Genomic DNA, 25,915 nt, shown 5'->3' on the forward strand with positions numbered 1-25,915 from the left:
GCAAGGGGTGCAAGCCTGGGTGGTGTATGGAGTTTATGGGCTGTCCCCCTCAAAGGAAAGCAGAGCAATACATTCGGCACCAGCTTGGCTGCAGGAGTTGCGGAAAGGAGGCATACAAGGCGCCAGCCAACTATCTATGGGACTCCACTCTGGATTTGTGTAGCATGGGCACAGCCAAGCCCCCCCCCCGCCATCAATACAAATACTTGAGTTTCTGTTCCCCTTAATATGAAGCCTCCCCCCTCCAACATAAATCCTGGCTACGTCCATGTTGTGTAGGGTTTACTCCCGAGACTTTTCTTCTCCCAAAGATATCCCACAAGGCATGCATGCATTTTTGTGTGCTTTTTATTGTACAGTAAATTATTCTGTTCTCTTCAGACGACGGATGGTATAGAAATTAAACCAATGAGGAAGGTGCAGAAAACTAGAGGGCTAGCTAGCTACATAGGCGTAGCCATAAATTTATTAAGTATTGATTAAGGAAATGCAGCTGTCCGCCCCCCCCCCCCGCCTTGGCTACGCCAATAGCTGGCTAGAAAAGTTTGGTGGAGAGTGAGCTAGCCAGCAGGCGAGCCCATCTTTCCATGGTGGAGGAAGGCTTGACAGAGGAACTTCCTGTCTCTCCACCTTCCTAAGTAAACACCGACGGGCGCAAGGAACAGGCGCAAGACTCGCCGCCTCCGCGTTTTCCCGCCTTTCTCCCTGCGTCTCCCATAGCAACGCCTCGGCGCGCGAGTCCGGCTTTCCGCGTCTCCCGCTCTCTGGAGGCCGCGGCGGAGGGGTATCGCCGCTTGTGCTTCGGTTCTAGCTGACACAAGCTTTCTCCGTCCGCGTCTCCTTCCCTCGCTCGAACGCTTCGACCTCGGCTTCTCGGTTGGTTTCTCTCCCTCGTATGAGGGGCTGCTCTTCCTCAGCCTCGCGAATAAAGGCTGCTTGGGAGAGCTGCGCGGTGCGAAAACAAAGAGTCCCCGCTAAACGGCCTGCCTGCGCGCCCCCCCCCACCCGGTAGATTCCTTTCTGTGCAAATCTGCCCCGTTTCAGTTGATAAAAGGCCACGATAACGCTCCTCTCTCTCAGGTGAACATTTAGACCTAACCCGTGACGTGACTTGAGGGTCTCCAAAAATCTCCCTCCCGTGGATTTATAGCCTCCCAATTCCTAACGTTGCTGCCAACTCGAGAAGCAAAAGCAACCCGGCCTCGCTTAAGCCGTCTGTTGGCGGCCCATAATGGCTAAGCTGTTAGGCTGCAAGCTACAAAGCACGCTCGAGCTATTTATTTATTGAAATTTTAATTATTGATTGAATTTATTTTCCTCCCTGAGGAGACCAGTTGCGGCAGGCACAAGTTCGAAAACAAAGCTCAAAGCCACATAAAATATCCCGAAATCCATTGCCATTGAAAATGGCAGCCATGGTTAAAAAGATTCTTCCGTCCAACGACCTTGGGGTTTGTACCGACTATGGCTACCAGTCCTTTATTCCTATATCTTGTTAACTGAGCTGCCTTCATAGGCGGAACATTCAGAGCCAAACTTTCGGATCAGGAAACAGCTTTCCTCCTCACCTGCCTCAGACCCCTACCGCCATCCACAATAAATCAATAAAAACCCCTAATTACTCCCCTTTCAAATGCAACCTGGCCTTCCACAGCTATTAATACATACTCTTTTACCAAATAAACTGTTACTTTGGATTAAATACAGTGGTACCTCGGGTTACATACGCTTCAGGTTACTTACGCTTCAGGTTACATACGCTTCAGGTTACACACACCACTAACCCAGAAATAGTGCTTCAGGTTAAGAACTTTGCTTCAGGATAAGAACAGAAATCGGGCTGTGGCGGCAGCAGGACGCCCCACTAGCTAAAGTGGTCTTCAGGTTAAGAACATTTTCAGCTTAAGAACGGACCTCTGGAACGAATTAAGTACTTACCCTGAGGTACCACTGTACTGTGGCTGCGTACAGTTGATAATTCTGCATCCAATGCCCTCCCACCACTGGTTTGTGAAGCAGTGAATACGCAATCCATATCAATCCTGTCTTGTTTCTCATGCAATAATGCATCCCTTCACCCCAAAAAACAGCTTTCTGAATTGAGAAAAAGAAAGAAAGATGTGCCAACCCCATGCTTCACCTCCATAGAATATGCCATTCACAGTAGGTTGGACTCCCCAATTAATTTGTTTGAACTAAAACCACACCATCATAGGAGGGATCTCAGCCTAATTATACATTATTTTGATGTAAATAAACCTAAATTTGGGGGTCACTCCACATATGTGAAATGGCAAATCATATAGTCAATCCAAGGTCCGCGACACTATGATACAGCTGAAAACCTGTGCCTGTTGTTCTCACACAGCACAGAGTGCCCTGTAGGAGAGAAAATACTGTTTTCTAATATAATTCTGATGTTAGCAAAGAAAACCTTCGAAATTAGTCAACTACATCCATGCTACTGCTGCACAAGAGATATGAAAGTAACTCCCTATTTTATCATTGTATTTCTTAATGCAATGTTTAAGCCAGGTTTAACTTTCACACAGCAGTCCTATATATGTCTACTCAGAAGTAAGTACTACTGAGTTTGAGGAAGCTTACTCCCAGATAAGTGGGTATAGTGTTACGTAGCCTTAAAGCCTTATGAGACTGATGTGCTTCAAACAGATGAAGTTGTGCATTTGGTGCAGTCCAAATGAGTTTAATTTGAGGTAATTCACCTAGGCATTTTGCTACTTTCACAAAGCCTGGCAAATAATTAATTACCCAAGTAACTTTTTTGATTCACAGATACTGGAATTACGTTCTTGTTTTGCTTGTTGCAGGTACACACAGAAGTGACCTTATAATCTATTTTTCCTGGATAAGAAAGCATCTGTGGAACCAAGTTCTGATTGTCGAGGAACTTACCTGTGTGTGATGATGGAGGATATTTATTACAAGTCACTTGAAAATGAAGCAGTTGGACAGTTAACTGCATTCTTGTCGAGAGAAAGTAGGCATTGGTCATTCTAAGCTGCCAGTCATGTAACAGTATTGTAACTGCGTCAGAAACATCTGCTCCTAGAACCATTTCCCCTTCCTTAGGGCATTTCCAGACCGGTGCCATTTTTGGCTGGGATTCAGTCACATATCAGCAAATTCAGGTCACACAGTTATAGTTAATAAGGAGGAACAAACCTGCTTCCCCAAAAGATCAGACTTTTAATGAAAAGGAAAGTGATGGGGAAATGCACTGGAAAGTTTGAATTAACACTTGCTTTGAGGTAACATAATAAATCTCCCTGCAAAGAAATCAAGATGCATGCTCAGTAAAAAGGTCATCTGGAAGCGCCCCAGTTCATATGATTTCCACCATAGTTTCCCCCCCAGCTGATTTACCAAGGTTTTATCAAGCAGATTGAGATGCCCTCACCTCAGTATTAGGATTGTAAATACATTTCATAACAGCCCCAGAAGGATGACTTGGTCTGCAGATAATCTAGGCTTAGAAAAAAAAATCATTTATATAAATATTACTTCCTCATGTTCCTTAGCAATGCCACAGGACAGCATTGGCGTCAGCAGCAAGAATATCACCCTGAATGCAGGCCAATGCTCTGAAGAACATGTTCTGAAATGCACATTCAAGGCCTGTGATCCAGAACAAACAGGTAGAAGGTTTTTAATATCAGTTGAAAACTATCAGTCTTCAAAACTGCTGGGAGATCAGTTTTTTGTTAAGATGTGCAAATACCTTTCAGAATAGTTTAGCATCAGGTTATATATTATAGACTCTTGGCTATATGTCATTTTGTCAGTGAACCTAACATCACTGTATTGAAGAAGCACACAATTCCAGGTCAACTTTAATGACAATAAGTCCTAGCAGAAAGATGGAATACTTTCTTCTTCTTAGACAAAGTTTTATTGACTAGGATGTGCAGAAAAAATAAAAATAAAATCATTCGTTGATAGACATTATCTAGGACTCCTCCCAGTACTTCAAAGTTACATAAATTTATTTTACTTAAGGTATAGTAGAAAGAGAAGAAAAGACAAGAAAATAAGTGATAATAAGAAGGAAGTGGGTGGGAAAGGGAAGCAGTGGTACAAAGCTACTATTCCTTTCCTGATACATCACTCATTTTCTTTAATCATGGAGACTAGAAGCTAATGGATTAAAAATTAAATATAAATTCACATTACTTTTCAGACCAAGCAAAATTGCTTTGTGAGCTACTGCTATGGGGTATTTTAAAACAATACAGATATATAGACTAGTTTATATATACAGTTCATATATTTATGACTGACGATTTTATCAGTTACAAATGCCTCATTTTTTCTAAACTGGGGAAACAAAGACGTATCAAACGTATCAAAATAGCTTGCATTGGTAGATAGCAGGGACAACTAAATCCAGATTTATTGTTCTATGCAATTTTTATATTTGAGTTTTTTACCTACCTGTGTAATTCTGTCTGCCTGTATTCTGGTTATAGGAGAGGTGTCTGTCTTTCGAATCATTGAATACTTGCAGGAGATGACAGGGCAGAACTGTGAAGACTGGAGGTTTCGGTCTCTATATAAGAGGTTGGACCCTCAAGAGAGAGGGATTGCTGTTGATTTTTCTACCTTCTGTGCAGTTATGAAAGATTGGATCTCAGACTGTCGACAAGAGGGGTTAGTAATTGTAGTAGTCAGATATTGCCTTACACATGGCCTTGGTTTCAATATTAAATTCCCTGAGAGATGTCTGTATTGTTAGTATTCTAAGGGAACCTGAGGCATGGTGAATTTTCTTTTAAGATGATGAGTAGTTAGAGTAGAGATAGTAAACCTCAGGCCTGGGTGCCAAATGCAGGCCTCCTTATCTGGCCCTCAGAATTCTCCCCAGGCCATACACCTTCTGGAGCCATACTCCTCTCCCGCCCAATGTATTTTTGCCTGGCCGGAATTTGTGCTTGAACTCGAATGCTGCTTGCTTGCATGCATGCATGGAGGATGGAGAAGATACATGAATCTGTGACTTTCTCAACTTTTAAGAAAGCATAATAGTAACATTTTAAAAAATTGAGACTCTACATCAGCCTTGCCCTGGTGGTGACTTTCCAAAGATTTTTGTCTACAATTCCCATCATCCCTGACCACTAGCAATGCTGGTTGAGACTGATTGGAGTTGTATTTTTTGGGGACACAGGTTTAGGGAATGTTGCTGTACATGTTGTGCTTTTCAGATTAATCTCCAGTTTCACTAATACAGTGGTATCTCGGGTTACATACGCTTCAGGTTACATACGCTTCAGGTTACAGACTCCGCTAACCCAGAAATATTACCTCGGGATAAGAACTTTGCTTCAGGATGAGAACAGAAATCGTGCTCCGGTGGTGCGGCGGCAGCGGGAGGACCCATTAGCTAAAGTGGTGCTTCAGGTTAAGAACAATTTCAGGTTAAGAACAGACCCCCGGAATGAATTAAGTACTTAACCTGAGGTACCACTGTATAATAATTTTGTCTTTCCTGCCTTCCAAGAGTTCTGTGAGGCCTAATATAAATAGATATGCAAAACGTTTTTTATTTTGGATTATTTTCTCTCTTCTCTTTAAAGAACAGTCTTGGTGAATGCTATCCACCTTCTTCTGATCACCTGCAGAGGAAGGAAAAACAGAATTTGATGTAAATTTATTCATGATTTAAACAAAGGGAAAATATAATTCTGGCTTATTTTCCCACCTGCTTTTTTCCTAACAAAAGGGAAGATGCTGTAGACCTAACAAACAGCATCCAAGATCTGCAACATGGCAACAAGCAGCTAGCAGTGCAGAACACCAAGCTGCAAAAGACTATTGAGGCTGCAGAAGAGCTCAACTCAAGACTCTCTGAGGAGATCTGTGACTTGAAGGGGAAGCTGAAAGGGTAAATGTTGGAAGTGCTTGACCTGGTATCATTAATTATGACTAATACAAGAAGGCAAATAGACAGGGCTGTAGGAAGTGGGGCAAGAGCTTTGTTGAATCTATGGGACATTGAGGGGCCATTGGTTGTGCTGAAAAGAGTTATTGTAATCTTACATTGTACCCTCTGATGTGCATGCATTTCCTTACCTTCAATACCATTCCCTATTTCCTTCCCTTCTGAATACAGTTCTACCTACTCAACATATGTTTGGGTTTGGATTAAGCTTTTTTTCCACTTTTCAACCCCCTGTTTCGTCTCCAGTTCTTGGGTCTTTCTCACATATGGTAGCTTGATGATAGTGAAGTTTGGAGGTAGAATTCAGATCATTATAACTAAATAACCACCATTCTTTATTACAGCACCCAGCCAGCCTTGGAACAAGCTAGGGTCATGGCAAATGAATTAGAGGATCTGAAGGTTTTCTCAAAAAGTCTGGAAGAAGAAAATAGTAAACTGCACACACAAGCCCGACAGCTGGTAGGTGCTTCAGTTTAGTTTCTGGTAAACCTTCTGTTTTGTAAAGCTTATACACCGTTGTCTCAATTTGTTTGAGTTATTCAAATTACATTTTGGATTTTGGGTTGGAGAGTTTGGGTTTTTATCTCAGTCAGTTCTTCTGAAACAGAGAAGAAAGGAGTTCACGTAGTTGAATACACATGCAAATGTGTTGTGCATGTGGGTAATTCTATAAAGCTTGTTAGATGAACTTGTGACAGCTGGCTTTTTAGAAACTGCTACTGTTTATGCCTGTTTGGATAATATATCTGCACAAGAAGCTTTCACAAACCACTTCAAGTTATCCATTTGCTGAAAAATGTTATATTGGAATTCTGGATCCTCATACAGGCTAATCAAACTGTAACGTTCTCTTCCAAACTTTAGGTAAAAGAGCAGCAGTTCCTTTCTGTTCAGTTGGATAAAGTGCAGGAGATGGTGAGCAGGGGCAATGGGGACTTTAAAAAAGTAAAACCAGCCATGTCAGCTGTAGGATAACACAAATGTAAGAAAATGAGACGTGGTTCAGTGCAGGTTGCTGCTGTTTGCGCTTGTGGCATTACAGTACAGGTGAAATCTCAGCTGTCAACTGCACAATGGAGAATAAGCATCCATTACATACAAGTCACTGCATGTGTAATGAAATTCCATACAAGAAGTGACATGTCCTCCTCCAGGATATCATCACACATATGCACACACCATGATATCCCTTCAGAATGGATATCTTCCTTATTAATCTAAAAAAACCCCCCAGAGGCTGTGTAATAGCAAACTGATGCAGCACATGGGAGATAGAAATGTAGAAATGTTAAAAGTCTGTTGCATTTGTCTTCTAGAACAAGAAACTGCTTCTGGAGAAAGAAAGCTCAAAGTGTAAAATCAAAGACCTGTTTACAAAGAAGGCTAAAATGAAGGTACTTAAAAATACCCATGTTCAACTAGTTTGTCAGATGACTGCTGTTTTTGTAGTATGGATTTGTGACTATAACTTGAGGGCATCTATTTGTATTCTGCTTTCTTCTTGCAGTCCCAGATCGCTGAATATGAAAACCTTATCTCCTGCAAAGATGCTGCCCTAAATGAGGTGAGGCATATATAGGAAAAATGACAAATTGGAAGTCTGAAATTAAGGTGCTATGATGGAGGTGAGCGTCTGGGAGTATCTGTTTTCCTGGGTTCAGTGACACTGTGGGTGATAGTAGCACCACATATTGTTCGTAATGTGGTGAATTTTCAAGTTGCACACCTCTTTGCATGGAAGAAAAGAGTTCTTTCTATCCTGTCAACACACTGGGTTTAATTACAGGTTACCCATTGAACAATTTTGTACATTAGTGAGTCCATGAACTGAGTAGTAGTTTCCAGTGATATGAACAGGGAGTCATTTGCAGCATCCACCTGTGTCATGAAGACAATTTCCCTCTATTTCCATTGGGAAAGAAGCTATCTGAATGAGTACATGACATCATGATAAGTTGCTAGTTTGTACGGTACATTGCCACCTAATTAAACAAATCTTAGTTGATTAATTGTGATTAGTTGCACAACTTTTTTTGATTGATTATAGTTCCACACGGGTAAAAACAATAGTTTTAAAGTTATAATTGATTAAACATTATGGTCTTATTTGTATGACTTGATAATCTTTGAAGTATTATATGCATCCTTCCTCTGACATTTTTTTACAGCTTTGGCTTGTCTCTGTATTCAGGGATCACTAGGTGTCACTGCAACCTCATCTGTAGACATAACTTGCTTCTGAAAAGAAACCATACATATTTTGAAAAATTAGTTTGGTGACAGAGGTTCTATAAGATTATGGTTTGCTTTGAGATAAGGTTGAGTTACTTTCTTGTTTGTTTGGTTTTTATTATGTTTGATTATGTTTTGTGTTCACAGAAAACAAAACACGCTGAAGAACTAACAGTCACCTTGGATGAATACAGAATGGTAGTACAGGTAATGTGGGACTAGGAGGAATCTAGAGTGATATATATATTTTACAGTATAGGGTGAACAATTATTTATTTATAAAAATATTTATATACTGCTATTTATTTTTTAAAATATGTAAAACTACAATAAAAAACATGTAAAAATGTTAAAATCAGAAAATAGTCAACTACTATGGAAAGATGTATTCTTAATTGCCTGCATAAGCCTGATGGACTAGAAAAGTTTTCAGCAGGAGGTTAAAAGTTGAAACAGAAGGCACCTGCTAAATCTCTGTTGTCAGAGTACTCCACGATACTGGGCTGATGACACTAAAGTCTTGGGTTTCTTGTTGTCAAATGATCCTCACCAACTTGGGAAACAACCAACAATGTTCCAACAATGCTCCTGAAGATCATCTCAGTCCTCAAGCAGGGATATAAGGGTTCAGGTGGTCCCCAAGGTACTCTGGACCTAAGTTGTTCAGGGCTTCATAAGACAATATGAGGATCTTTATCCCAGCTTGGCAGTAGATGGACAGCTAGTGCAGATATTACAACAGTGGTAATCACATGTTCTCATCCAGATGCCCCATCAGCAGACTGGCAGCTTTATTTGGAGTTAGTTAGTTGTGTATTAACCAGAGGTATCCCCCATAATGATAAGGAATGGGAAATGATGAATAACAGGTTCACAGTTGTAGACCCCAAAGACTCATCTTCAGTCTATGACAGATAGCAGAGGCTACCCTAGGAAAAGGAACACATAGACTACTGGATGGGGGGCAGTATGCATACAGTGCAAAAACTGCTAACATAACTCTTTGATATTTAAACAAATGAAACTGAAAAGTTTCACATAATGTGGAGTTAACATTGGAACAACATAACATAAGTGTTTCTGAGGCTTTAGCGCAAATTAAATGTTTTGGAGAAGTGGCAGGATTTAAAATAGACACAGAAAAGACCAAGATGTTAGTCAAAAGCATGGATGAGCAGTCGAGAAATTTGGGGATTTGGCTGACCGTGAGAAATCTCAACTTATTTCAAGATAAGGAGATTTTAAAAGAGTTGGCAATATGGTAAAGGATGACGCTTTCCCTATTAGGTTAAATTTCAGCCATAAAAATTAATATACAGTGGTACCTTGGTTCTCAAACTTAATCTGTCAAACAGACTCCTGAATCCATTTGAAAACCAAGGCGCAGCTTCCAATGGCTGCAAGAGCTTCCTGCACTCAAGCAGAAGCTGTGTTGGATGTTTGGCTTCCGAAAAACATTCACAAACTGGAACACTTCTGGGTTTGCGATTTATTCGGCAACTAAGCCGTTCAGGAACCAAGGTACCACTGTACTTCCTAAAATTATTCCAAATGATCCTGATTGTTAATAATTTAAGTTGCCTCAAAGAATGGAAAAAAGATATGATTTGAAATTTACTGCACATTGAAAGAGAATCACATGAAAATGATCCATAGATGGTATCTAACTCTGAGTAGGTTGGCTAAGATGTATAAAGTAGAATCAGATTTGTGTTGGAAATGTAAAGAAATGGAGGGAACCTTTTTTCATATGTGGTGGGCATATAAAAAGGTTAAGGAGTATTGGGAAATGATTTACAATGAGATGAAAAAAATGTTTAAAACAACTTTCCCAAAAAGATCAAAGGCATTCTTGTTAGGAATAGTTCAAGCAGAAGTTCCCAGGTGTCAGAAAAATTGATGTATGCTGCAACAGCAGCTCATGTATTATTAGCCCAAAAATGGAAAGTGAGGGAGGTCCCTTGTAACTGGCAACTTAAGATGATAGAATTTGTGGAACTAGCAGGTCTAACATATAGAATAAGAGAGCAAGAAGAGGAGTGGAAATCTTTTGTTGAGTATATGGAAAATAATTGCACACAGCTGAAAACGCTGGCAGCATTAAGATAAATTCAACAGGTTAACTAATATTTGAGTATTGTACGATTGGAGAACTGACTAAAGTGGTTATAGTAAAATATGCAGGTATAATAGGCAAACAAAATGAACCATGGAAGGGGAAGGAGGGAAGCCACTGATTATATGGTATTATGTAAATTGTTTATTTTGAAATGTTAAACTGAAAATTGAATAAACATTTTAAAAAAGAAACATTGAAAAGTTTATAGAATTAACAAGACCTTGCAAGGTTGATCCATACAGACTTCCCCACTTTACTTTGTGCTAGTATAGTAGCTACCATACTTGTGCATCAGGTTCTCTTTGTGATCTCCATTAGGAACTGAAACTGGAAGTTAGCAGACTTCAAGAACACCTGTCCCAATCCTATCAGGACCAATACGTGTAAGTGTTGCCAGAATAAGCTAGGTGTTTGGGGGGATGGTTAGGATACAGCAGGGACGCGGGGGGCGCTGTGGGTTAAACCACAGAGCCTAAGACTTGCTGATCAGAAGGTCAGCGGTTCGAATCCTCGTGACAGGGTGAGCTCCCGTTGCTCGGTCCCTGCTCCTGCCAACCTAGCAGTTCGAAAGCACGTCAAAGTCCAAGTAGATAAATAGGAACCGCTCCAGTGGGAAGATAAACGGCGTTTCCGTGTGCTGCTCTGGTTCACCAGAAGCGGCTTAGTCATGCTGGCCACATGACCCAGAAGCTGTACGCCGGCTCCCTCAACCCATAGAGCGAGATGAGCGCCGCAACCCCAGAGTCGGTCACGACTGGACCTAATGGTCAGGGGTACCTTTACCTTTACCTAGGATACAGCAAGCCCACATGTATCTAGTATAAAGGATGGTGTGGTGTCCAGCCAGGGATAGCTCTATGATTTTTGTTACAGTTGTCTGTAAAATCATTATTGTGTTAAACTAAGAATTATCCTTTCGGGACAGTGAAATGCTTTTGAATTTTCAAAAAAATAAATAAATCCCAAAAGCAATTTCAAAATGATTTAATTATTTCATTCTTTTAACTGGCAATTGTCAAAATGCTCCCTGTTTATGATTAGCTTGAATTCTGTATGAATCATATTCTCAGAGTGTACCCCTAAGTAAGCTATTATGTTTTTGAGGATTGTTAGCAAGACATTTTCATTTAATTTTAATTGCATAAAATTAAGCTTCTGAAGCATATGGGGTTTTAGCATGTATTGTTTAATTCCCTTGTATTTGGAAGTGCTAGTTTTAAATTGTGGTACTTCACCCTGAGGTTTAGTGATGGTTCAGGATACAAATTTTAACTAAATGCATAAATAAAATTGTTATTTATATTATTAATAGTAATTTTTCAATACTTTTTCAGTAGTGTAATATTAAGCTCTGGTAAAGCTGTTAAAATTGAGTGCCCCCTGGAGGCAGATATTCAGACAGTGAAAGCAGACAGCTTTTTCCTCAGAGGGGACAGTTCATAGTTGCATGATCTGTTCAAGACTAAATGAGGTTGTTCATATCATCCTTATTACTCTCATTCTGTTCTTCTTCTTTTTTTGTTTAAAGACTTAACAAGTCCACAAAGCAACTGAGCAGGGAGCTGGAATATTTAGGGAATGATTTCTTTGGCCCCAGGTAGTTGTACCTTGGGAGTGCTCAAGAAACGGAACAGATGCAGCTTAATTTGCTGTCTCAAGAGAAATTAGTTTTGTCCTCTCTGAGACCTGTCCATCTCTCTCTCTTACGCACGCACATCATGTTCTGTGACCCAGTTCTTTGTGACTAGCACTAAGAATCTGAAATAATTTGTTCTGACTTGCTAGGGAGACACTGAGGTCAGGTCTGGGTGTGTTACGAACATGGATAATTTTGCTTTGCACTTTAGTGAGACAGGGGTTTGCACTTCTACTAAAGGAGTCATTTTGATTTTTAAAATCAGAGCTGGAAAAATATATATTAAGGAGATCTAATCTACCTCGCTATCCTAATGTTATCCAGACCTAAATAGTCTTTGACAGATACAAACAGAAAGTCTTTTAAAAACAAATTGGGTTGCATCCAAGCTTACCATCTTTCATAACTGACTGATAAAACCTCCTATCTCCTGCTGCAATAGTAAATGGAAAAAGTGTTTTGTTTTGTTTTTATTTAGGCGCTATTGTGGGATTATAACAATTTTTTTTTTAAAAAAAGGAAGGCTAAACTAAAAAACTGTTTTGGCACAAATTAACCAATTAAGAAATGATTCCAACCAGAAAGGCTGCATGTGTTTTTAAAGATTCATTAAAAAAAAAATTGTACTAAAGAACACCAAGCAGTCCTGGAGAAATATTTTAATAATATGCTTTTAAATTACAGTTGAAAAGGTGTTTTAGTGTGAATTAAGAGAGTAATTAAAAATAAGCATGCTATTAAAGTAGCACTGACCAGAAAGGGTAATAGTGAAGGTGTGTGAAAGAATAGATACATGATGATAGGTACACCCACCTGGTATATCACTGTACAGCTTTTGAAAAATACAGAATAATAGTACTAAGGTGATCTACCCCTGTGGAGATTGTGCTAGTATAGTCTGAACAAAAGACAGACTCACCATAGGGAGAACCCAGGAGGACAATGATTTGATAACATCATGCAGATGACCCATAAATTGTAAGTGAGCAAAGCATGAAAATTCCAGAGTGTAGAAGAGCACTAAAAGTGTTGTTAATTTTTATGTTGTTATTTTTATGTTAATTTTTATTGTTAATTTTGCTTTGTTAATTACAAGGTAAGTTGTTGATCCTTAGTTATGTGGCCAAGGAGATTCATGTAAACTCCCATTTTAATTGTTTGCAGTTCTGTTTGACACAATGAACTGTTAACATTCTTTTTGATGCAGGCTGCCAGGAGATTTCCTAGAAAACGTGAAGACCTGCTCACAGGCCCCTGCACAGCCACTCTGGATGGAAATTGAAGAATCACAGAGAGTAAGAAGCCACAAATGAGTATTGCTTCTTGGAATGTCTTACCATTGCTCTCACCATAAATGCAAAGAATCTCAAGTGTGGAATTCACTCAGACAAACCCAGAGTCTTGGGTAGATGCTTGCCGTACAGGGTTACACATTTATCTAGTTTGAAGGGAGTTGTTGCTCAGCACTAGTGATGTTGCAGGCACTGTCCAGTACTGCCTGTGATACTCACACAATCACAACACTCGTAGTAGCTGTTGTTGTGCTGTTACATTTTGCCAGTAACAAGATATTACACTTTTGTGTATTGGAGAAAAGCAGCACCTGTGTCACAGAAGTGTATGTTGAAGAAAGACTTAAGATTTATTGGACTATAAAATGATGATAGTCCCTTGCTGTCTTCAGCAGCAGTTTGGCGAGGAGGCTGATTTGCCTAGTCCTTTGTGTGGGATGTTGACATCTTTGGTGACAGATCCATTGGCTTCAGGTGACATTGGATCTTTGGCGGAAAGGGTAAGTGTGGAATTCACAAATGGTAAGAAGAAATAACAACAAAGTTTTCTTCCTTTTATTCCAGAGAACATGTTTGCTGAATTAAAGCTACCAGTATGCTGTTAGTAATATTTAAACTAGATTGACTTCACACCAAGCAGCACTTTTAAGCTTTGACCCCTGTTTCAAAAATGGAAAGTCATCTCAAAAACTGATCTGACCACCCCATCCCATAGCACACACCTCTGATTTTCTCAAAATAACTTTTTACCTACTGATATCTGGAGCTAGCTCAAATTTTGTGTTGTTGGGCCAGGTGCTGTATATATTTCTTTTTCTAGAAAACAGAGCATGATCCATAGTCTTATCTTTCATTACCTTGGTAACCTTTCTCTGAACTCTAGTTTTGAGGCCTACCAAGATATACTTTAATACTAAGGACCCAGTTTGCGGTGTGACTCATTATCCCAGCAGCCTCCCACTGTTCTGTTTCTCTCTGTCTACAAATTGGAATACAACATAAGCAAAAGCACCAAGAATACTGTGGCTTCCAGCTGGTAGACATGCATTTGCTGTCACATCAAAGTGTGGATGGGACTTGTTGCCTTTTTCTTGCTGTAAACATGTAGGAATTTGTGTAGGTGTAGAGTTATGATGCTGAAAATATGAACAAGTCCCCTGCTCAGTTTAAGAAGAGTGCATGACCAGAAATCTTATGAATTGGACATTGTGGCTAATGCCTTTGGGGTGGAGTCAGTTGTGCTCTTGCTTGCCCTATTTGTTAAAGGGGTTTTGTGAAATCAAGCTGTTTCTTTATTATGCAAGTTGCAGTAGCATTTTGTTGGCAATTGGAGGGGAGGAACTGAGGACGGTATGGGTGGGTGTTGATAAAGCGTGCCCTGTCATTGCATCTTGAAAAAGAGCCCTGTTAACTTGGGCATATACTAGTGGACATGAATGTGGGGGGAGAAAGCCACGTTAGATGTAGGAGCTGGAAGACGGCAAGCTGCACTAGGCAAGCACACTGTTTACAGTCTTAATCTCCTCCTCCTATTTAAAGAGCATTTGCTATCCAGTTGATTGAAGGGAAGATGTTGTTTGTCATGTTGTAGTGAAGAGAAGCCTTTTCTCCTACCTCCATAATCATATATGAGCCAGATGATGACAGTTTAAATGGGTGTTTTTGCCATGGCAAGTCATAGAAGCAAAGCCAACGCTGAAAGTTTGGAGAGACATATGGCCCATCAGCCTCATTTTCAAGGGAAAGCGGGACTCTGGCATTGGCATCAGAAAAATGAAAAGCCCATTAGGTTTCCTGGGGGTGCACAGACTACACAGTCTGTGTTCAATTACAAAACGGGCACCAGTGGAGCTAACAGGGACATGATTAGCAGTAGGGAAGTTTAGTATGAATACTAACAAAAAGACATTAGCTGCTCAATATCTAAGAAAGCAGGTACTATTTTTAATAATACTGTTCTGGAGATTATGATAGTTTGCATTAGTGGAGATAGTTTCACCCCACCCCCCTTTCTTGAGGTATACACTAACATCAGAAGATGTCTGGAAATGCTTACTTAACATGTAAATGACCACACACAGCATTTTCTGAGCTTCCTTGAGGCTGCAGTTTGGAATCTCAATAAAGGTACATTTTCAAGGAACAGTTTTTAGGATTCTGACAAAAATCCTGAAAACCATATGCCTCCCTGAATTAGTTTGCAGGGGGATTAGACAACATTGTGTCAAGCAAGTGTTATGCACTTTCCAGTGCATTTTCAGTCACATTTCTTATCACCAAAGTCTGGACGTTCAGCTGGAACTCTGTTCCGGTACCTCTCAGGCGGGTGCCACTGCCATTATAAGAGAACAAAAGAGGCATTCATTGTGGGTTCTGGCACCTTTCTCCCCTAGAAAAATAGCACTGGATGTCACAATCAAAATTGGTAGCATAAGTCTTTATCTCTGACCATTGTTGCCATAAATCAGGCTCTAATTCCTGTTTAAACTAAAAAATCGATGATACTGTGAATGCCGATAAGGGAGATGTAGCAAAAGGAAAGAATTTAAAGGCAAAAATATATTGATCTTACATTTAATGGAAAGATCTGATCCTGGTTGTGGAGCTTTCAGGAGAAGAGGAAAAGCCCATGATGGTAGCCAAGACAGCTAAACTGTCAAAAAAAGGACAAGGCAATGGAAAGTTTTATGCTGTTAGAGCTAACTTCTCGACAAACTTGAAGCAAGATTTTAAACATGATCTGCAGGAAGAGTGGAAATCGGCCTTAAAACCTATAGAAACTTCATTGGATTAGACAGAATCACAGTCTTGGATGTTGCTGCAATAGCAAATGAAACAACTAAAATGGGAATTAAGCATTATAAAAGAATTTAAAAGCTGTCTGACTGAGCTAAAGATATCCAGCTTCGGAAATGTCAGATAATGCTTTGCACCATTTAAATGTTAAAATAAGAGGCTTGGAAGAGACTCAGAAATGTCTGATACTAAATCCTTCATTTTATATTGATTAATCAAATAATGCCTGCCTGCCATTACTGACACTGACAATGCTTATCACTCTGGTTCTAGTTTGCAGTCCAACAACAACAGACTGAGAGACATCTTGGTAAAATTTTCACATCTTTCATCTAAAGAAATCATTTTGAACGTGATCAGAGATAAAGAAGGTCTGGACTGGGAGGGCACCAATATTCTAATCTCTGTCCAGCTACATACAGTTGGAAACAGGCTTTGAAAAAATATACAGATCAGTGGCAGAAAGCAGGAATCCAGTATTGCCGGGGTTTCCCCTTTCAGTTAATACTTAGAAACAATTGTGTCACCCATCTTATCACAAATAATAATGAAGCACATAACATACTTTATTTACCCAGCCTATCATCAGCATCCCATCAGGAAGATCAAAGCTCAGATGATCTTGTTGGTGGCAAGGAAAAAAAATAGGTACAGAAGAGAATTCCCTGGATGCCAACATCCAGGTTTGGGGCAAGTACTCTGGTGATATAACCCCAGCAGAGATTTAAAAGCACAAAATATGCAGCAAGGTAAAGAATGGCTGTTAGACCTTTAAAATATGCCCTTCTAAGTTCCTTCCAAAGTTCCCCTCTTCCCCTAACATAGAAAAATACCAGATTCCCCCCAAGTTTAAAGAATTGGCCACCATACAGGGGGATAGTTTTGTGAATAGAGTCTGTTAAGGTTTCTTGTTATACTTATTCCCAACTATCTTAGCTTCGTGTGACAGTCTAATGCCTGTGAGTTCTGTGGATGAATTTTGGATGCTGGGTGGTACATTGAAGCATAAAGCTTCAGATTTTGAGAAGTTAACCTGCAGGCCTGATAGTATTATGAAGTTGTTAAGCTCTTGAAGTCTTGCTGCTCCCATGTTCAGCTGGTCAGGTGTCATAATCATTAAATCATCAGTGAACAGTCCAATCATATAGTTTTGTTTTCCAGTTTGGACTCCCTTGATGTCTGGTGTTCTAAGGCATATAACTAATGGTCCTAAAGCTAGGATGAACAAAAAGAAAGAGTGGACAGCCGCTCTTCATTCTATTTAGACTAATGAAAAATTCCTTCTTTACAATGAGATAATGCGTCTCTACCACATTGTATTTGCAAATTACCCTTTCCTAGGCCAAAGAGTTGTTTTTCCATCTACCCAAGTGCAAATACGGGAGCTTGTACCTTGTTGAAAGGTAATTGCTTTTCTATTAGATGAGAAAAGGATCAGACAAAGAAGAAGAAGAAAAACCTTTATCTGAGTCTAGTGCCTTTTATACAAAAATCACAATTACTTGCCATGTTGGGCTATTTACTGCAAATGGGGCTTGCTTACCGTAACAGCCACCACCTGACTCCATCATCTCAACATTTGTTTGATTGTACTGGATTTTAGTTACAAGAAAACTCAGAAGCAGATTTTCCTTTTCTGAATGATGCTGAAGAAGGCCAAAGACTCACACCAGTAAGAAGACTCATCACTCTTTCCTTCCTCTGTTTATAGTTGATGGAACTAGATACCCTTCTATTTTCCCTTCATTTTGTGGAAACAGCCTCCATCATTGGGTTGTTCTGTCCTTGGAATGAGGCAGCTGAAAGTATGCCGAGAAACCATACTCCTCCAATGAAAGAGATAGGTGTCAGCTACACTGCCTTGTGGATTACCAACCTTTTGGTTCCAAAGATGGTTGGACAGCACTTTGTACACCTCCTTCTGGCAACTCCTGGGGTCAAGCTGGTGCCAAACGTATTGCACTGCTTTCCTTTGGACTACATCAGCGAGTCTGAGAGGGGGGTCTTGTTGTTTGAGTAGCCCAGGGCCTCTATACACAGCCCAGGCTTGTGCCCCGGGGAGGTCCCTTTGTTGCTGCTAATGTAGTGGCTTGACTTCACCCCTGAAGGCACACTCCATTGTCTCTCGAGACAGATGGATGCCAACAACAACTTGGCAGAAGCAATCACTCCTTTCTCCCATATTTTTGAGAAACCTCTGAAAAGCATTGGTGTACATTCTTGGTGATGCCAACTTATCTTCATCATTTTTCTGCGGTGAAGGCGCCTCTTTAAAAAGGAAAAAATGGCCAGTTTATACCTTAAATAAGTCAATAATAATACTTGCTCAAGACTGTCCTGCTTTAGGCAGCAGGTGTGTGTGATGTGTGGAGGAGGGATTGTATATATTTTTTTAAAAAAACCTGTGCATGGAATGCTAACATGCCAGTGAAAAGTGTTCAGTGCTTTCCATTAGAAATGTTAGTTTTCTATACATATACAGAGAAGTTCCCCCTTATTGCTGGCATCTTTCTGTCTTGGGAGACAATGGAAGAGTGTGGCTTCGGGGGTAAAGTCAAACCTTTGGAGAATTACAGCGCCAGCTGTGGTTGTAGAGAAGGGAGAGACGTATTTTACTGCTGTTGAGGTAGATGAAGGCATTTGGTTTTGCTTCTACAGGTGCAGCATGGCGTTTTTTTCCTCTGCACTCCTTGCAGCACTCTTCTGGTCCTCATGGGGGTTATTGACCTCCCCTGAAACAGGAAGTACAACAGTCCTAGAAAAATATTAGCATTCAGTTCTGAAACAGGCATAAGATGGCCAAAGGATTCAAAATAAATCTCTTTCAAAAGTAGCAATGGGAAGAGATTGTACCTACCATTTGGGTTTGGGGACTAAGCTGTAGTACAGATATAGGCAAACTCGGCCCTCCAGATGTTTTGGGACTACAATTCCCATCATCCCTGCACTGGTCCTGTTAGCCAGGGATCATGGGAGTTGTAGTCCCAAAACATCTGGAGGGCCAAAGGGGGAAGCAGGATGAAAGAACCAAGGAAAAAGCTGCAGGGCAGGAATGGGGAACTCGTGGCCCTCTAGAGTTGCTGGACCCCAAACTCCCATCAGCCCTAGCGAGTAAGAGATTATGGGAGCTGAAGTCCACTAACAACTACAGGGCCACAGGCTCCCCACCACTACTGAAAGATAAAGAGCAAAAAATTGTAAGATACTGGAAGTGATCCTGGATATAACTGGAATGTTACTTACAACTGCAAATTACTTACATTTTATAAGAAGTCTGTTTTAGGGATAAGGATAGGCAATGCACTTCAGGTGATATGTTTGCTAAAGAAGCCTTTCTTTTCCACGACAACTTTCCTTATGAATGTTCGTTAACATTCTCAAAGAGTTTGATTTCATCTACATAGTTAGCTACAGAGCATTTGATGTGTTGCAATTGCATGACGACTTTGCATACTGTGAAAAGCATGTTCAAGGCTGTGTAAAATTGTTTTGGGGGGGGGGGAGGTTGCACATAGACTAGGTACAGCATTTGTACCTGCTGTTCTGGCAGGATTTTGTTCCTTTTTGAATTGCTTTGTGGAACATATTTCTTAAAAGCATTGTGAAGAATTAAAACTTTCAAATTTAATGAGTCATTTGGTGCATCAAACGCACTGCAAAGCAACAGACTCTCAGACAGGAGAGAAATAATACGGCGGCTAGTATGTAGGTATCATTTGTTTAATTTGCATTAAAAAACATCTTCATCACACCAATCAATTTTGTTTTCCCCCAAGGCTGTGTATTCTACCTTTCCAGAAACCACACGGCTCAGCTCAGCAGAATCGTAAGTGTGCATGTTGGCCCCTACCATAAGGCAAGATGAGGTGGTCTACTTTAAGTACAATGGATGAGCAACAAACAGCTTGTTTTTAGGAGGGCACTGTATCATACTACACTTTGTAATCATGTTTCTAATCAGCAAAACATGAGCATAATCTCCCACACAGAAGGTTTAAAGAATCAATTTCAAATAGGTCAGTCTAGAAAGTAATATGAAACTGAAAATGACTTATATAGCATATGCTCCAGGAACAGTTGGTTTCTTGCACTGTTTCAAGGACTGTCTGAAGCTGGGATATAGGCACAAGCCTGTTCCTGGATTAGCCCTAATTGTAAAGAAAAATAGAAAGAATATGCCTTGCTGCCCAAATCCCTGACTGTAATCCTCTCCAGTGTATAGTTGCTGTTAATACCAGATGCATAGTGGTGAAATCAAATTAAAGCACCATGTTCAGGATGAGATGAATTTTTAAACTTATGCATATGCTTCTGTGGTGCAACCAATGATAGGAAACAAATGTTCCAAATGAAGTATTTTGACATATGAGGTGTTTTAATGTGCTTGGCTCTTCAGAGATTCTACAACAGCCTCTCAGGAACAAGCCTTAGTCCCAGTGTGTGGCGAGCTAATCCCAACTGTTAGGGAGAAGTCAGATGAAAACTTGTTTGAAATCCTGCTTCAAAGGTCAGGAACTACTGCAGTTGTCACAGACAGTTTTGACAAGAATGTGATTTGTGCCTCACTGTTGGAACTCCTTTGTAAGATTTATGCTGTGGAAAAACTTTCCTGCCATATTGGGTTATGTGGCCTTATAGAGAATTTTACCTTGAAGTAGATTCCCTTCTTTTCCATATATATATATATATATATCACACCTTTAGCAGATTTCTTACAGCTGCTGTCTAGATCGACGCAGAGCTAGAATTCAGCTGCAGAAGACACTGTCAGTGTATTGTGACCCCATACACTGTGAGTGTTGTGAATACTAAAGGGGATTACTTTCAGACCCAAGTAGGGTACCTTTCCTCCACTACTGAGTAACCATGCTTAGCCCCACATATTTGAATTTAGGACTAAGGGTTCCCAGGCAGTTAGGTTCGCTTCAAGGCAAACTATACTGTAGTTGCCTGTTGGTATAGAAATTAAGGGACACAAAGTGTGCAGCTAGCCCATTCACCCTTCTTCATGTTCTCTGGACAGTCTCAATATACGCTCTAAATCTGTACAGTCCCACTTGGGTAACATCTAAAGCTAGATAGGTTAATGTGCCCTCCAGCTTCATGCACACATCCAAGTTCCTGCTCATTTCTCTCTTGAGCGCTGCAGTAGTGTCACTTTGGGATTCCTCACTGCACACAGCTGGAGTAGAAAAAAAGCCTGTTTTCTAATTTGTTTATTTAACAAATTTATAAACCAGAGTCTGAATCCATCCAGGTGGTGTGGGGTATTTATCTGCTCTTAACTTTCGTTAAGTTTTCCCATTCTTCTTAGTATTCATTTATTCTACTCAGTTTCCAAGCACATCTTGGCCACTCCTTTTTGCTTCCCTTCTAGCCTTTGATTCAGAAAATCAAATTACCATATTTTTCGCTCTATAAGACGCACCAGACCACAAGGCGCACCTAGTTTTTGGAGGAGGAAAACAAGAAAAGAAAAATATTCTGAATCTCAGAAACCAGAACAGGAAGAGGGATCGCTGTGCAGTGAAAGCAGCAATCCCTCTTGCTGTTCTGGCTTCAGCGATAGCTGCGCAGCCTGCATTTGCTCCATAAGACACACACACATTTCCCCTTACTTTTTAGAAGAGAAAAAGGGAGTCTTAAAGAGCAAAAAATATGGTATTTAGAAAGTGTTCCTCTGGTGGGAGTAAACTTCTACTGGGCAGGCACTGTTTATGCCTTGTTTGTCCAGAAGATGGCTGTCTTATTGACTTCTGCCACCCCAGTCTTTAGGAATGAAGTACTAGAGCCTCATGCCTGTGGGCTCTTTGGGGGAATGCTCTGGAGTGGCAGATGGTGTTGAGACCTGTGGTCTCCAAGCCATAGACCACCTGCTCAACACCAGCTCCATCAAACACTGTGACTTAGCCACTGTTCTATTCTCTGGGGTGGCAGACTTCCTCCAGGGGTGCTTTTGATACTGGCAGACTTCCCCAGCAGCTTAGGGCAGAGCTTTCCAAACTTGTTGGTGACACACTTTTAAAGTCATGCATCATTTCGCAACACAGTCATTCAGTTTTATTAGCAAACCTGAAGTTAAACTAACCCCTTTCCAGCCCTGGAGGAGTGTGGGGAGCGTTCACGCAACACACCTGCACATTGCAGCTGACACACTACACACAGTTTGGAAATCTCTGACTTAGGGGCTTAGTGGTAGTTGTCCAATGGCCTGCCAAACGTCTATCACTAAGTGACATAGCTTTTTGAACTTGTCTCTAAAAAGACGTGGAGAAATGAAATGCGCTACCTACTTCCTGACAAGAATCTCAGTAACTGACAACACAAGAAGGCAACTATACCAACATGGGCTGCAGTACTTGACACCTGTCCAGTGCTGAAGTTTGCTGCTTGGTCTCCACACCTTCCCTTGGCAGGGGGAGTTCCTCCCCTTTTGCTCCTGCTTTGCACGGTCCAAGCAAGGGTGAGGTCATAGTGGGTGGATCCTCACAACTTGTTCTGGAGTCTTTGTCCCCCCTCCAGTGATGGTAAAACAAGACACGTCCAGGTGGGGAACACCCTCCAGTGGCCCTCACAGAAACACTGCATGGTCTCCCGCAGAGAGAAAGCTGCACATAATTGTTCTTACATTCCTGGCAGTATTAGTGTTTCACACTTTTTACTATCCTGTTCCCAGGTGGCCACAGTAAAATAGGTGCAGTCTGCAATATAAAGTGGCAGGGTGGTTCAATGTTGCACACCCTGCTCCACCTTGCTGTTCTTTGGAGATTCTGCTGCCTTATCTGAAAACCACAACTGCTTCCATCAACTTTCCCAACTCTCCCCAATGGCTGTTTCTCCTCTTTGCTTTTGTCTCCTTATCATCACCACCCCCTCCAAAACTTGTTAACTTGGAACGGGCTTGTTGAAGTTGGTGGTATGAAATTATCCCACAGGAATAAGAACAGCACAATGTCCTCTCTCCACACAGGTTTCTTGTCTCATCCAGCTGCCTGTTACTGCACATCCTTTGGAATCTGGTTCTTCTAGGGCTCCCTACATTCATTGCACTGCTTGCAGTGTCCTTCTTAGTGCTACCGTTCAACCAACAACCTGCCTGGGCTGAATCCAAGGGATGCTCGTGGCCTCAGTTGCAACTGCAGTACCTACAGCCACCACCTACCTAACACCATTCCCTTTCCTAGTTTGTGGAGAGAAAAGGAAGCTGCTAAGAAGTCCTGATGCAAGACAGATAAAAGAACCTGTAAAAAATAAATGGAGTGAACCACTTTTAAGTTTAATCTTTGTGTGGACACAACATTCACATTTATTTATTTTTTGCCAAGTCTGCGGGACATTCAGACAGCTCATTGCTCCCACCTAATAGATGATAAACACTCTGTTGACCGGGATCTAACATTCCAGTATTCTGTGACTTGTGAAAAAAAGTAGACTATTGTCCATTTTCAAATGTTGCATTTTTAGGCATCTTTAAGAGAAGCCTCTTCAGCCTAATAAAAATCACGTTCAGGAAAAGCAAAAGGAGGTCTTCTTTCATATAAACAAAAGTGCAGGTCAGGAGTTTGGCTAAAAGCCATGGGGCTGGTTTCAAGAACAACAATAATAATAATAATTTATTATTTGTACCCCGCCCATCTGGCTGGGTTTCCCCAGCCACTCTGGGCGGCTTCCATAGAAACAAAAAATACAGTAAAATATCACAGATTAAAAACTTCCCTGAACAGGGCTGCCTTAAGATGTCTTCTAAATGTCAGGTAGTTATTTATCGCTTTGACATCTGATGGGAGGGCGTTCCACAGGGCAGGTGCCACTACCGAGAAGGCCCTCTGCCTGGTTCCCTGTAGCTTTGCTTCTCGCAATGAGGGAACCGCCAGAAGGCCCTCGGCGCTGGACCTCAGCGTCCGGGCAGAACGATGGGGGTGGAGACGTTCCTTCAGGTATACTGGGCCGAGGCCGTTTAGGACTTTAAAGGTCAACACCAGCACTTTGAATTGTGCTCGGAAACGTACTGCGAGCCAATATAGGTCTTTCAAGACCGGTGTTATGTGGTCTCGGCGGCCGCCCCCAGTCACCAGTCTAGCTGCTGCATTCTGGATTAGTTGTAGTATCCGAGTCACCTTCAAAGGTAGCCCCACGTAGAGCGCATTGCAGTAGTCCAAGCGGGAGATAACTAGAGCATGCACCACTCTGGCGAGACAATCCGCGGGCAGGTAGAGTCTCAGCCTGCGTACCAGGTGGAGTTGGTAGACAGCTGCCCTGGATACAGAATTGACCTGCGCCTCCGTGGACAGCTGTGAGTCCAAAATGACTCCCAGGCTGTGCACCTGGTTCTTCAGGGGCACAGTTACCCTATTCAGGACCAGGGAGTCCTCCACACCAGCCCGCCCCCTGTCCCCCCAAAACAGTACTTCTGTCTTGTCAGGATTCAACTTCAATCCATTAGCCGCCATCCATCCTCCAGCCGCCTCCAGGCACTCACACAGGACCTTCACCGCCTTCACTGGTTCTCATTTGAAAGAGAGGTAGAGCTGGGTATCATCTGCATATTGATGGACACCCAGTCCAAACCCCCTGATGATCTCTCCCAGCGGCTTCATATAGATGTTAAAAAGCATGGGGAAGAGGATGGAACCCTGAGGCACCCCACAAGTGAGGGCCCAGGGGTCTGAACACTCATCCCCCATGGACCAGAGCACGCCAGGCACTCCTGTCTTCCACTGCCTCCTGCAGTTTGGTCAGACTCATGTTTGTAGCTTCAAGAACACTGTCCAACCATCTCGTCCTCTGTCATCCCCTTCTTGTGCCCTCAATCTTTCCCAACATCAGGGTCTTTTCCAGGGAGTCTTCTCTTCTCATGAGGTGGCCAAAGTATTGGAGCCTCAGCTTCACGATCTGTCCTTCCAGTGAGCACTCAGGGCTGATTTCCTTAAGAATGGATACGTTTGATCTTCTTGCAGTCCATGGGACTCTCAAGAGTCTCCTCCATAATTCAAAAGCATCAATTCTTCGGCAATCAGCCTTCTTTATGGTCCAGCCCTCAGGAATTAACTCACCCTAGACTTGCCTTACCCTGACCATTGCAATTATTTTGCAGCTGTTGCAGATTTGAACTACAAATGATGCAGCAAACACATGATTCCCCAAATTTGCATTTGCCAGATAGGGAAGGGACAATCAGCAGGAGGGGTACTTGATTTGATACACACACCCAAGCTTCACCCCTTGCTACTTTTGCAGGAGTCAGCAAGCTTCAAGACCACAAATTAGTCCAGAAATTATGGAGCTTGGAGGCTTCTTATCTAAAGCCTCTCTCCACCCCATTCCATCACAGAGAGAAGAACAGTAGCAAAACATATAAAAGGGGTTCCAGTATGGTTAAGACCACGGGGAGGGTGGGGGGTGGAATCCGTCCAAACTCAGTAAATTCCTTTCAGAGGCAGCATCCATCACCTCAAAAAAAAATTAAGCAAGGAACACTTTCATCTACACTACAAAAATATTTTTGCTTGAAAAGCTGTGCCCCTACCCCAACTATCCCTGAAATAGGTACTGGAATACCTAGGACAGTTACAGAGATAACAGTCTGGTTTTCTTTTGTCATATGTTTCCAGTGATACTCATATTAAGTCAAAAGGGGGAAAAAAACATTGAGAACAGAACAACAACAACTGAATAGCAGATAACTTGTAAAATAAATTAGGAGCTGGTTATGAAAACACAACCTGAGGTCCCGGTGGGCTGTTTCAACAAGCATGCCTATCACACTTCTTGAAGAGTTACCACATCTGCAGGATTTCTGTTGAAAAAATCACGTTCCAAAAAGCTGGATGGAAACAATAAGAACAGAACTAGAGATGCAACCCAAATAGGTACAT

The 25,915-nt window shown here is 41.4% G+C and overlaps 1 protein-coding gene and 1 long non-coding RNA gene across 12 annotated transcripts; both read left to right on the forward strand.

Annotated features, from left to right (window-relative positions):
• The first annotated feature begins 562 nt into the window (after positions 1-562).
• Positions 563-23,320, forward strand: KASH5 (KASH domain containing 5). Of its 11 annotated transcripts, none has more exons than XM_083411445.1 (16): positions 563-1,008; positions 2,832-3,001; positions 3,543-3,659; positions 4,491-4,671; positions 5,744-5,905; positions 6,307-6,424; positions 6,830-6,880; positions 7,282-7,359; positions 7,473-7,529; positions 8,345-8,404; positions 10,635-10,699; positions 13,160-13,247; positions 13,640-13,744; positions 19,817-19,866; positions 20,437-20,547; positions 23,011-23,320. In XM_083411445.1, exons 2-16 carry the CDS (start codon positions 2,926-2,928, stop codon positions 23,204-23,206), a joined length of 1,515 nt encoding a protein of 504 aa, XP_083267571.1. In that variant the 5' UTR covers positions 563-1,008; positions 2,832-2,925; the 3' UTR covers positions 23,207-23,320. The 11 variants fall into 11 exon arrangements, with proteins under 11 accessions (XP_083267571.1, XP_083267566.1, XP_083267569.1 ...); XM_083411440.1 differs by having other exon boundaries at positions 568-1,008; positions 13,637-13,744; XM_083411443.1 differs by having other exon boundaries at positions 568-952; positions 13,637-13,744.
• On the forward strand, positions 20,554-21,292 carry LOC310663558. Its single transcript, XR_014504530.1, has 2 exons — positions 20,554-20,982; positions 21,032-21,292. It is a non-coding gene; the product is annotated as an uncharacterized lncRNA (long non-coding RNA).
• Positions 23,321-25,915: the final 2,595 nt, after the last annotated feature.

This window comes from Podarcis tiliguerta, assembly GCF_965153285.1.
Source record: "Podarcis tiliguerta genome assembly, chromosome: 13".
In the NCBI taxonomy this organism is placed as follows: domain Eukaryota; kingdom Metazoa; phylum Chordata; class Lepidosauria; order Squamata; family Lacertidae; genus Podarcis; species Podarcis tiliguerta.